The sequence below is a fragment of the Nicotiana attenuata genome, unplaced genomic scaffold, assembly GCF_001879085.1.
Source record: "Nicotiana attenuata strain UT unplaced genomic scaffold, NIATTr2, whole genome shotgun sequence".
Classification (NCBI taxonomy): Eukaryota; Viridiplantae; Streptophyta; class Magnoliopsida; order Solanales; family Solanaceae; genus Nicotiana; species Nicotiana attenuata.
The window spans coordinates 631968-645981 of NW_017670322.1; the positions used below are offsets into that span (position 1 = coordinate 631968).

Genomic DNA, 14014 nt, shown 5'->3' on the forward strand with positions numbered 1-14014 from the left:
AACAGAAAGAAGGTCATATGATAACATGTAAAAATTTGTAGAGTATTGTCTAAATGCGTGAAAACAATGATCATAGCTCGATTTTATCAATTTATTTTGCATAATAATAATTGGTTGAAGCTGCTTACAGTACAATATATATGATTTAGTTTACAAGATAGCAGCTTATTGGTTTTGACTCAATTACATCTTTATCCTATGATACAAGATTAGACAAGTTTACCAACAAAACCTACAAGGTTTCCCTATTACTCACACCATTCTACAAATTCTATGTAAATAGCCTTCCTTTAGTACGTCGAAACTTAATAAGAACAAGGTCCTTAAAGGGCTAAAACTTGCTTCTATACAACATGAAATTCCTTCATCAATCAAGAATGTCCCTCCTTTGTAAATGCTCATAACTAGTTCCAGATACATGTCTTTTACGGTTGATAGAAAACAATCCTGCAATTTATATGTGTAAAAAAAAAAAGGTTAAAATCACGCAAAGGCAAAACGATTGTACTCGCTTAATGCTCAAGAAAGAAGGTCATTGTCCTTTGAAATGAGGTGAAATGATCTGAATTCTGCTTATAGTGTGCAGTATGGTATTGCCATTTGCCAAGCCTTAAAGTTCATATAACTTAAGTTACCAGTTTCAAAAAAAAAGTTCATATAACTTGTTATATGAATCATAAATTAGGCTGTTGAAAGTTTTGATGTTAAAACATAGCAATGCCAATAATTTATAGTCAAAGTTATGAAAAAGTCCCCTCGGGGAACCAGCCGGGAGGGGGAGGGTGTCAGAATGGTCTAGTCAATGCTGGATGCAAATACCTCTAGAATAAGTCCGTCGGATGATCTAGTACCCCATCATCATTCCAGTCAATATCCTTGGTGCCTGATTCTTTTCCAATTATCTGAAGGGGTGCTTCTAGTGGTGGTGGAGTCTGTAGCCAAAGAACAGACATAACACATGCAACCACATTGTTAGGAAACATAAAGTTCTGATAATGTTGTGAAGACTTGGAGAAAAGCTTGAATTCAATTGAAATTTACAGCCATTTGTTAGAAGGTAAGAAGATTTTACTACCATGCAGCGAATTAGTGGCCAATTTATTCCACGGAAGAAAGGATGATCTTTGATCTCACTTGCACCGCCATTTGATCCTAAACGGCTGGCTGGATCTCTATTTAGCAAAGCATGGATCAACTGTCTAGCTGCAAGGCTCACCTGCAACTCATAGATATAAAGATGCTTTCATTTGTTTCTAATCAGAGTTTCCTTCAATTCTTTCCCAGAAACAAACTTGAAAGTAATCTCGTTTTTTATGAAATAATCTCACTTAATTTGCAAATGTAAACTTTGAGTGAAATCCCATTGACTACCGTAATAACAACACAACTATGCCTCAATTGAAAATTAGTTGGGATTGGTTACATAAATTATATTATATCCATTCCGTTCTGGTGTTTTGACCTGTTTCATTTTAATACCTATCAATTTGTCTTTAACAGTAAATGTTCTCCACATATTACACTATATCCCTAAACTGACATACAAATCTTAGTACAAACGAAAAGACTTTTGGCAAACTGTATGTGCACTAATGCCGCCAACATGACTAAGCCTTTCGACTAGTTGGTATTGTCTCCATGGATATATTGCTTCAATTTTGTTTCTAGTCTTCGCTAAGTCAGCATAGATTTGGAGAGATCACAAGTCTTTAGACAACTACTATCCATGTAATTATATGCCTACCTTCTCTGTTTTTTAGTGTCTTCGATCTTCATATGGTCACACCTACAGTATGGTGTAGTTGGAGGTCTACACAAGACATAGTAAAGTACTCTCCAATAATCTTCTTGTTGTATTCTCTATATGTGCTACTTTTACTTTCTGTCAAAATGTGATCATGTTTAATATTGTATGATTGCATCCATCTTTATGTCAACATTTCTGCGACACTCATCTTGTATATATTTGAGGGCCGCAAAGGCCTAACATTCACTCCCATATTCACTTTGATAGATATCTTCCAATCACATAGCAATGATATAGTTTTACTTATATGTGTTACATCTTCATACCATTCTCCTGGAACACTAAACCAAAATATATGAATTGCTTCATTTAGGCACCATAGTCCCGTCTAATCTTACTTCAGCTTCATTTTTCTTATGGACACTAAACTGGACGTGTGTATATTCTCTTCTACTTATCCTAATATTCAGTGCCTCTCTATAGTTCAATCTATTGGTTGACTCCTCGCAAGTATCGTCAACTAACACAAAATCATTCGCGAACAACCTGCACCAAGAACCTCTCTTGTACACTAATGGTTAGCTCATCGAACATTTCCCACAGAAGAATAAAAGGAAAGCAGGAAAAATATAGTACAAAAAAACAAGTAAATGACATAAGAGCGCCTTAAATATTATACATGGTCAAAACAATGTAAATTTACCGGAATGCTGCTAGGGAAGGTGAGGTCCTTGTTTAGGATGTTGGCAAATGTCTTCTGCCTATTCTTTCCTCTAAATGGTGTGCGCCCATAGAGCATCTCATAAAGCAAGATTCCTGAACACCAAACAGAAGAGTTTACGCAAGAAGAAGTGCATGAAGCAAAATAAATCACCTCTAATATCAGTAAGAGAAAATCAACCAGGAAAAAATTTCCCTCCCAATGTTGATTATTGTCAGATGTATCCATTGAATATCATCCAAAAGAACAACTCCTCAAGAAACTGAGTGACTATCCTTTGGGTTCATTGCAGAAAACTTGACCTATTTCCTAAAATAGCTAAACTTTCCTCCCCTCCACAATTCAAACTGAACTACCCTACTATTTCCTATTCAAAGATCTTGCTCTTAAATTCCATGCAGCTGAAACAAGGTCATCTTTAATGGGACGGGTGGCAAACTATGTTTGAGTTTGTGCCCTCCTTAAAGTACATGTAGGAATGGGCCAACTGGAAAAAAGTTACCTGATTGGGAAACCGAAAATAAGTTTGATTTAATTTCTCTTAGAAAACCGTGTCTACTCTTGTACTATAGGTTTTTTCTACAGCAAAAAGAACTATGGGTTTCACAAGATTCATCTAAGAAACAATCACACCCCATGCCGAAGATGAATACCTCCTAGTGGAACTTGACAGGAAGTCAATTGAGGCCAAACACCAATGGTGCAGCATGGAGGTCGGGACTATGCAAAACTAACACTAAAGATTTTTCAGATAATAAGACATAAAGGTTTGAAGCTTGGCGCTGAAATTACACAAAAAGGAGATGAAAAATAGCTTCAGAATATGCATGATTTCTGGAGTGATTTTCACAAATATTGCCCTGTATGTTTTGTTTCAAGAATATCTAAAGCACCATTAACAACAAAACTGCAATAAATAATTTAATGGACTGAACGAAAAGTCACGAATTTGTTTCTTGCGCACCTAAAGCCCACCAATCAATTGCACTACTGTGACCAGCTCCTGTGATGATTTCCTGAAATCAAGTCATTTAGAAATACATCAGGCAATTATAATTATCTCTCGCTGGTAGAGTGAGTTGGTATAGATTCACTGCTTCACTTATCACCAACAAACAGGAAAATGGGAAAATTAAAATATTATATTGTTCTACAAATGTCAATTCAGTGATCTGCTTCAAATGTAAACCACAAGTAAGAACTCCTCAGCGCTAATAAATTTCTACGGATAATATTTTGTTTCAGAGAAGCAAAGAAAGAAACTGTTAAGTGTAAACATATCTTTAGGAAAAAATACTACGAGAATTAAGAACCAAGAAGCAATTATATAGTATAGTAAATTGCTAAGCTGCTTAATTTTGCAATCGCTATGTGATTAGAAACAGAAAAGAGATAGCTGCTTATACATAATTCTTCATTGGGCGATGTTAATTACTCCAAAAGACACAAATTCTAGAGAGAATCCATATTTTACTCCAGATACGGAACAAGTGCATGCATTTTGTAACATGGATGGAGTCAGGGAGTATATATTGCGGAAAGTCAACTTCTGTGATAGTTTACTTTACCGGTGCTATGTATTCTTCAGTACCAACGAATGAATTTGACTGCGAAATTGGTTCTGCGACAAATGTTGGTGGTGGAGTACTCCTAGACCTTCTCCTTGAGGGAGGATGCTTTATAACCTGGGAGATATTGTCACTTTAATATTTTGAATAGATAATAACAATCAGATATAGAAAATTAAAGAGAAAGTACTGAGGGAAACATTATAAGATATCAAAAACAACAGTTTGCTTTAATCAAATTGATGGACAGTTCATAGGTTTGCTTTTTTCTCTTATTCTTCCTATTACCATCCATTTATTACTTTGAAGACATGTTTAAGATAAAAATATAAATTACTTTGAGAGATATCTTCATTCTTCTCGCTTCTGCATCAGGAGTTCATTTAGTGGGAAATTACGATGAATAGTAAAGAAGACTAAATAAACTGAAGCGTACTTGAGGTTTACAGGATGTCTTGAAAGAAAGATCAAAGTCAGTTAATACGAGATGCCCATCTGCCTGAAGTAGGATATTTTCTGGTTTCAGGTCCCGGTATATTATTCCTGTAACATGAGAATAGACGAAATGAATGAACGACAACCATTAATCATATACCTTAAAAATGGAAGCTCTTAGTACTATATCTCCCTTGATGAACCCCTCTATCTTTTGCCTGATAGAAACGTTAATATATCTTGATTTTGCAGTCTTACAAAGAGAATTGCTCCGGATGACTATTTCTTCAATTAGTAATAAGGACTTCACTTCTGCTACCGTTTTACTTTCGCAAAGTTTAATTTCTTTCTTTACCTGCAGTTCTTTACCAGTCATTCCTTTGTAAAATTTTACAAGTGTCCTAGAAACTTAATATCATTACCTATCATGCTTGCCATTGCCAGTCATGCTTATAAGGAAACACCTCAGTAAGGACTAATATATTATGTCACAAGATTATAGCAAATTAGCTACTGAAGCTTGCCATACTATCTTTAGTTATCTGGTCCCCAAAAGTCCAACCATAAATGTATCAAAGCCAATGTCCAACGCTACTTTTAGGTTAAGCTGCATATCCATTACAGATGAAGCGAGTGTATCGACGTTCCTCAAAGACTAAACAACAAATAGGAAAATGCAACTACTGAAGAAGGCTTGACTCAAAAGGTAGATGGAATACCCAAACAATGGAGATACTCCAAGCCAATTAGGACCTCTGCTGCATAAAACCTGGAAAAAAGTGTTGGTAAATACATGAGTTGATTGCATGCTTGCTGGTACAAATTTGAGAAAATCTCAAAATTTTCCAGCTCTTTACATCTTAACTCAAAAGTTTTTATGGAAGAACAATTTCTTTTTTAACAGCTTTATGCCAATGAAAAGCATATTTTGAATGATTATTTATTCAACAAACATTCCACAAAAGGGACATTTGTTGAGTATCAATAGTTCACCTATTTGACCTGAGTCTCCAAAGAGGGAGCTAATAATCCATATCGAATGCACATTTTTACCAGTGGAGAATAAGCAGAATAAAAAGGAAACTGAACTGGCCTATAGAACTGATAATAGTACAAAGTCTACTCAGATATCGATGTGTATAATTTATAGTCCTTAAAGAGCTGCTTAAATATATCTAAGATTCTCTTTCCTTTTTCAATCACAGCAATGTCCTAGATGTTCCTACAAAAAATAAAAACTCAAAGTAAAAAGGATTTATCATAAGTCATGACCTTCTCTCATATGTGAGTCTATTCTAGGAGAATGACGAAATAAAGAACATGGAAAGAACTAGAAACATTACTTCTTTCTCAAAAAACGAAAAAAGAAAAAAGAAAAAAAGAACTAGAAGCATTATTTAACAAAATACAAATGAATATGAAAAGCTTTGTCAGGTTGGAACACCGAACTTAAACACATCTTGAACCATGTAAGATGTTATAGAGCTTAGTCTACTCAAGTGTGGAGCAAGTGCAATTAAAAGATAAGTACCTTGCTGATTCCTCTTTAAATATTTTCATAGGCTGTCTGTCAAGCAAAGCAAACAACTCTCCTCCAGGACAGAAGTCTGTTATTAGGCAAACATGTGTTTCTGTCTGATCGATTAAAAAACAATGATGTGTGTTTTAGTTCACCAGGATATTTCAGTTCTAAAAGCATAAATCAGTATAACGTTGTTTAAACAATGCAAAATAATGTATTTGTCAGAAATCCAAAGGCGATGCAGGAAAGTATTTTCAGCAGGCTCTATAACCGAGTATGAAATTTGAAAGAAAATATGACCTGAAACTCAGTAAGATAAAAAGGTCGGGTAACTGTAATTTAGAACTGTGAAAATTCCAAAAAGAAAGAAGAAAAAAGACAAAAAGGATAATCAATTGATTGACCTAGCATGAAACATAATAACATACTAAATCTTATCTGTGCCGAAAATATTGTGAAAAAGGACTTAGTTAGCGTGGTTGTATTTTTTAACATGCAGGTACTTTTCAGTGTACTCAGTGTGGCCTTGCTACAAGACTAAACTTGCATATTTACAGATAATCTTAAGTTACAGCTGGTTTACGATAATAGTCTGAGTTAAATAGTTACCTGGAATGATGAATATAGTGCTGGAAGGAAAGGATGATCAAGGAGAGCTATGATTTCTCTTTCAACACATGCTCGATGTACCTGTAAATTATGCACTATTAATTTGTTTTCATATATAAGGTCGGAGAGAAGATACCAAAAATCCTGATGTAGGAAGGGAAATGTGAGGTCATGTGTTTGGAATGTAAATCCAAAGGCCATCAAGGATTAAAATGCAACAGCAAAAAGTTCAGTATACTAAATGCTCAATATACTGATGCAGTAAAATTTCTCTGGCATCCGGACCTTATTACGGTTGAGCATAATGGATTTATCCATTGCCTTCATAGCAAAAAGTTCTCCTGTACCTTTCAGTTCCACCAAATGGACACTGCAAAGAAGAGAATAAGCACTTTAAGATGGTGTTTAGAGTCTTTCTGGTCACTTTTGTTTCTCTTTCTTGTGATGAGCACTTCAAGAAAGTCGTCATTAAGTTCAGTGATATAAGTCCTCACAATAATATTTCTACACTTCAGCCTCAGAAAGGCAGTAAGGATGTCACTAGAATTTGGTAAATACAGGTTGAACACAGTGCCAATGAGGAATGGAGCATTTTGTGAACAAATAACATCAAAAGATTGAAGTACCTCCCAGTATCTCCACAACCCAAAGGTCGGACGGGCTTAAAGTTATTGAGCCCTATTCTTTCGCCATTTGCAGTGATCTGCAAGGTTAAAACTTAAGTAAGAGACAGGGAGAACTAATGCAAAATGCAATGAGAATAAAAAGTAATATGTGTCTAAAAGAAGATGTAAAAATTCAATTTATATACGAAAAGCATAGCTTTTACTGTTAAATACTAGTCTCTCTTCTGTCTTACATGCTTTAGTAGGTCGCGCCACATACTTCATAAAATAGCATAAAAGCAGCAGACACTCTTGTTTCAAGTGTCTTAACACTTACAGGTGTATATAAACATTACTGGGAAGAAAATGTCTCCTACTTGATCTAGCACTCAATACGCATATCATATGAGAGCCATAGTCTTTAATCATAAACAAAGAAATATCAGCTGTTCTCCCAAGGCATAGAAAAACATTAGATTTGATAGGGAGAAAGCAAAAAATTGTGTACCTTCTGTATAGCGGTCCATAAAGCACTATCCCTTCTATGAGGCCGTGGATAGACAGGTTTAGAATGCAAAGCCCACAAGTCTTCAGGTTTCTGAAAGTATTAGAGGGTTCATGTCAGCTGTATTACATTTTCTTAGCTTTTTGTGACAATTGTCTCAATAAAAATCTAAATGCTAAAAAATGGATTTGATTAAACTTTTATTGACCATTCTAAAGGCATGAATATTTTAACATAGCACTATCCATGAAAAGGTAATTATGCATAATAATCATGATTAGACAAAAAATCACATGACAAAGATTATCTGGATCCAATTCGGAGTGAAAGGAATACCTTACCGAGTTGGCATCAGGAAGTTCTCGAACTGCTTCATCTACATTTTCTGCAGTAGCTTTGACCTACAAGAGAAGTTTGTTGGTTACTAACTGAAAAGATCTGTACTTGCAAATTGGAGAAACACAATAATTTGACAAGTTCAAGTTAACCATTTGGATATTCTGGTTTTGGGAGGATGCATTTGCATAACTGAAATTCATCAAGGAAAGAAAAATGAACCAGTCACAAGGCTTGTGTTCTTCTTTCAACACTTGCTATACAAATATTCACTAACTGGGGTCACTTTTCTTATTCACTACCACATTGACTAGAAATAGAATGGCAATCACAATAGAGAAAATAAATAAAGAAAAGAAAGCTAGCCTTCCCAGGTAGAACATATGCTAATAACTAGTTGTGGACCATAATATCACAGGTACAGATTACACAAAGACGAGTGACAGAAATTTACCAACTTAGCACTGCTTTGTTCAGTTTGTTCTGAGAGGCGGTTTCTTAGTGGTTCCAGATGATCACTTCCATCTAACTGAACACCGATGAAATATTGTAGTTCTCCCTGCAAATGTGAAGTGCCGATATCAGCCAAATAGCAGAAAGTTGTCAAATTTTTACAACATGTTTCAGGAAAGTAGACAAAAAGATCACCTTCTGATCACGCATAGGTTGCAAGTGAAATAAATTCCAGAACTTCTTCCCTGAAAATATTTACTCACGTGAAGTAACGTCTAGTTATAGTGTAGTAACGTCTAGTTAATAGAACAAAATGCATGTTCCATTCCATTTCACTTCTCAAAACGCAAAGTGAGATAGTTTACCGCTCTTTGTATAATTAATTAATTGCACAGTAATTTCTCTTTGTTCTCTTATGGCATCTCGTATCTTTTGAACTGTTGCTTGATCTGTTTCAGGTCCCTGAAGAAATCTGAAGAATTGTAAATCTTATTAGATTAAATTTACATGGTGGGAAGCAAATCAGAAAGCAAAACCCATAAAACAACGTATTATCAGATTTCTTTGTTTCTTTGCATAGATAGGCAGTGAACTACTAACTAGTGCAATAAAATAAAAGAAGGGAAGAGATTTCTTGAACTTTTAATTACAGACATCCAACTTTGACAAGACCATACTAATAGGAACTCCAAATATATGTCAATGCGATATATAAAGAAAGATTCAACTCATACCGGCAGTTTCTTCCTAAGATCTCTTCACGTGTGTATTCCGTCAGTTCAAGAAAACTATCTGAAGCAAATATCTGAAAAAACAAGCACTCCTGCTTTCAGTTTCCAGCACAACAGGAATCTAAGATAAATTACCAATTTGACTTAATTATGAAACAGATATACTAATGAACCCTGTTTCAGTACAAAATAATTTGTTCCTTCAGACAATTTAAAGGTTCTTTACGACGAATTTTTTTTCTAATTATGAAATAGATATCATAATATATAGGGGATGAAAAAAACCTAGGTCCATTTGCAGCAAATGATGGCCTATGTAAACTTTCAAATGATTACACTAGGTTTTCTTGATTGCCCACATAATCATCTATATTTGTTCTCTTCACTATCGCAATGTTACTGCCAGTCAATTCAGATGTGGTAGCTGAGAAGGCCTGGCTCAAGTGGCAAAACCTGAGGCCTTGTAACCAAGCACCGAAGCTGATGAGAGTATGTCAAATGTACTGTAGTAGTATGTCTCACATTTACATTTGCTTTAAATTGTTAGTTTGGCTACCATTATCCTAATACCTCCTCAGCTAATGAGTATTGTTTCTCTTTATATACCCTCATTGATATTCTTCAAAAAAGTGAAATATGATGTGTAACAATCAAGTAGCACACACTAGATTTTTTCTTGATCTTACAATTGGACAATCAGGAAGTCTGGGATCTGAAATCACGAAATTCTTTTCAATCCTCTCCAAAGTTGTCGCAAGGTCGATTCCTTGACGTATGTCCCTTTCTCTTTCAGCACGCTCCCAACTGTCAGTACGTGCAACGTCTTTCGTCATTAGTATTTCAGGTCCAATATCCTGTTCATTTTCTAGCGGCGCAGAGATGCTAGAGGACCTTCCTTTAAACCTGCACAAAGTAATACCATGTTCTAAAAGACTGAATGCTAGAAGCAGGTATAAAGCTTAATGCTGCTAAAAAGTGTTTATCTAACAAAACCCTGCTTATATTTCCAAAGCACATACACGTTGTTAAACGAAAAATTAGACATGGAAAAGAGGTACATACTGAAGGTACACATTTAATAAACTATCAACTAAATATAGTATCCTGAGTTGTGATTTTATCTAGTTAACCACACAGTTCATCTGAAAATACTTCGAAATTGCTTTCTACACAGAAATGAAAGAAAATTCTTCTGCAGTTTTTGTAATTGGTATTCTCAGATATCTTCATTGGGATTCTCTTCTGCAACTAATGGGAAAGAACATTAAATGAACACAAATACATTGAGTGTGCGCTGTCTACTTCCCTCAAGAACTAAGAAACCGAGAAGACAATGGTTTCTCTTGTTTGGTATATTTTACATATCAAGTCTTGGACCACTATGGAATCAATCAAATTAGTTCACACAACAAAAACAAAAAAATTAAGCTGACTTAACTTCAGAGTTGAGTTTAGTTAATAGTACGAGGAGTAAACCCTACAACCATTGAGAGGAGACAAACTTTCAGCCATTCTGTACAAAAGAATGAGAAGCTGGTAACTATCTCTGACATAGTTGGAGAAAAAATCACGCAAGCTGTTAAGTACATTCCATTCTTACAACATCCAGTTTCATTAATAAACATTAGAACATGCTGACAATTGAACAAAACATCCAGCACAAGTTCTAGTAAACCAGAGCTAGTACAGCAGTGTTTATATGAAATTTGATTTTAAAACATAGTAGAGTGAAAAAGTGAAAGTCAAAGGACTCACCCCTTTAAGGAAACACGTGCAGATTTTCTAGACTTTTTATCTGAGTCCTGAACAGACATATCACTCGTCGTTTCCCACTGAGGTGTATATTGGCCAGGTGTTTTCATGCTTTCAGTTTCAGCAGACTTAGGAAGCATAAAATCTAATTGTAGCTTCTCTTTATCAGTTCTGGAACTAGCATCCTGACTCGTGGACTTCATATGAGAGCGTGGATTTTTCACGGTTTGCACCACTTCTGTAATGGAACCTAAAGCCTCTTCCTTCTGACGAGCTAAGAAATGAACAAGATATTTTAAGGAGCAAAGTCAAACATTTACGCATACAGAAGCAAAGTCAAACACTTGTGCATACCATCATATCTGATTAAAGACTTGGGCAATCCATTTGGTCGTAATGCTTTCTCATTGATCCCTTCAGTGTATTTGCTCACTTCCACCTGCATTCTGTCACACGGGAATTATCTTCATCAGATGAAAATGCTTTACATTACAATAGGGAAACAAAATGTGGGACCACAAAAGCATCTTTACCCTATAAACTTGATTGTCTTTCCGGTGTCATCTTTTATGGGGGTGACGGTTAGCAGGTTCCAAAAAGGAGTGCCATTTTTCTTGTAGTTCAAGAGCCTTTCAAGAGCCTTCCGCAGTAGCTTTTCCCTGTTTTCACAGCTTCTCGGATTTTATCTACTTCTTTCTGGTCTGTATCTTTCCCCTGTAGGAACCGACTGCATCAAACAAGTCAAGGTCACCTTCTACTCCTTTTCCATCATCCATATGATCAAAGAAGTACAAATCAGGGAATACTGCTGAAAGTAAAGCCTAAACTGAAGAATATCTTAATAAAGAACAAAGAATCAACAAGAAACTAATGGCTTGGCAACATTGTTCCGTTGCATCACTTGAAAATGCTGGTTCAAGCTACAAGGACAAATTAGCCACAGTAATTCTTCTCTTAGCAAAAGGCTCCCATTCAAAGTTTGAACCAGATATCTAGCTACTTCCTATATTAAATGACAGGAGATATGAATTACTCATCAGAATAAGGACGAAGTGTATGATTTTTCCAGTGACGGCCTGCAATTTCACCAGTTCAAAATTTCTTACTTACTGATCAAAGAGGTCCAGACACAAACTTTTACTCACAATTTCACTCTCATCCCTCCTAAAGCTACATAAGGATTGAACAAAATGTAAGGACTATATTTGAGTCTTATCACTACAGTAAGCATTAGGTTAAGCGGAAAAACTGTTACCAATTCCTTCCAATAATCTCCTTCGAAGAATAACCAGTCATAGTAAAGAAGCCACTGCTTGCATAAACAATAGGGCAGTCTGGTTTTGTGGCATCAGATACGACAAATGTCTGTTGAAGTGTTGCTAATGCATCCTTCAGCTCCTGAGAAACTCTAGGAAGTTTAGTGTCTTCACATGACTCCTCGGATGTCCTTGTTGATCCGACTGAATACTTCTCCAATGAATTCTTGCCTCTTTCCCCATCTGCAAATGAATTCTCTCCGCTTCTGCTAATTGCGTGAAAGCTACCGTCTCCAACATCCGTCCTCACTGTCAATCCCCACTCTGCAGCCCTTGCTACTATGCTAGTTTCACTAGGGATCTGACTATTTGCATCGCCATTATTTTCTCCTTTCTTTCCATTAGGGTCAAAGGCCATCCACTTGTTCATTGGCTTATTTGTTCCTGGCATATTCCCAGATTCCACCCCTTTCACTGAAATTTCTTGCACATCAATACCCTCATTTCTACTACTAGCCGACTTTCCACCTTCACGAGTCAATATCGGGTCAAAGACATCAAGTGATCTCCTTTGGTTATAACCAGAACTTGATGAGTCCATTTCTGCTCCTCAAACCACACAACCTACTTAACATCAAAACAACCAAAAGTTTTTTAACTAAATCATTAACCTCTAGCTAGTAGACATCAATCAGCAAGTAGAGACTAACTAAAAGACTTAACACACAGAACCACAATAAAACTGAAATATCATCACTAACAAGTCAAAATACAAAAGCATCACTAAACAAAAAGTCACATAGCACATTGAACATGCAAATGCCTCTTTTCCTTCAACTGCAAAAATAGTGATCACTACAACAACAACAACAACATACCCAGTATTATCCCACACCGTGGGTCTGGGGAGGGTAGTGTGTAGGCAGACCTTACCCCTACCTTGTGAGTATAGAGAGGCTGTTTCCAATAGACCCTCGGCACACGAAAGCATGAGCACCACATTAATGAAAAATAGTGATCATTGACCCGAAAAAAATAAAATGAACCTATCAGTTTATACAATGTAATTCAAGTACACATATCAAAAAAGAAACAACATAATTCCTCAACTTAATACAAGGAACCAACTAAGTATAAATGCTTAAATAAACAAAAAATAGGCCCAATTTAGGAAAATTCAGGGGAAAGGGTGTTCAATAAAGATTGAAAAGAACCTGAATAAACAAAGTCTCAGAAGGCAATACAATCAAAAGGGTATTAAATTAAGAGAGAAAAGAACCTGAATTGGGATGAAGATTATATGAAGAGAGGGTACATTTTACAAATTCATACTTGGTTTAATGAGGTTCCAAGTCTGAGCTAGTGTGTCAAGTTTTTGTATTGCGACAGGGAAGCAAGTAAGAACCAGAAATAGTAGATGTTGGGAAGATAACGTTCACAGAATTATAAAGCATGTTGCAAAATTGTGGCCGCTATTTGTAGTAGTAGCAATTTACTGAAAATGAACAACTCTTGACTTTTGTGAGATACTCCTCGTTTATAACCACTTCTGGCGCTCTCTGCTATATCCAGTCGAACAGTAGTTAGTTAAAATTCAAAGACAAAGTTGCCACTCCCTTAGGGTCGAGAAACAAGTTTGCTTGCAACAAATTATTTGAGATACAAAAATAAATTGCAACCACAATATAAATATGAAACATAATTTTATCCATAAACGATGCAAGTACAATTCTGTTTATCTCTTGATTCTTCCCTCCGATTTATTATCCGTAAT

General features: G+C 35.7%; 1 protein-coding gene across 1 annotated transcript; it reads right to left on the minus strand.

Annotated features, from left to right (window-relative positions):
* Positions 1-54: 54 nt before the first annotated feature.
* LOC109237860 (phototropin-2) lies at positions 55-13657 on the minus strand. Its single transcript, XM_019404251.1, is given in 25 exon segments — positions 55-447; positions 820-932; positions 1076-1216; positions 2451-2563; positions 3433-3484; positions 4037-4153; positions 4473-4579; positions 5191-5240; positions 6003-6106; positions 6603-6683; positions 6888-6972; positions 7229-7305; positions 7716-7805; positions 8054-8113; positions 8503-8607; positions 8697-8746; positions 8867-8973; positions 9236-9306; positions 9919-10135; positions 10988-11258; positions 11339-11430; positions 11518-11615; positions 11618-11711; positions 12240-12864; positions 13520-13657. Coding segments are annotated over 23 exon segments (2895 nt in total). The 5' UTR covers positions 12842-12864; positions 13520-13657; the 3' UTR covers positions 55-447; positions 820-821.
* Positions 13658-14014: the final 357 nt, after the last annotated feature.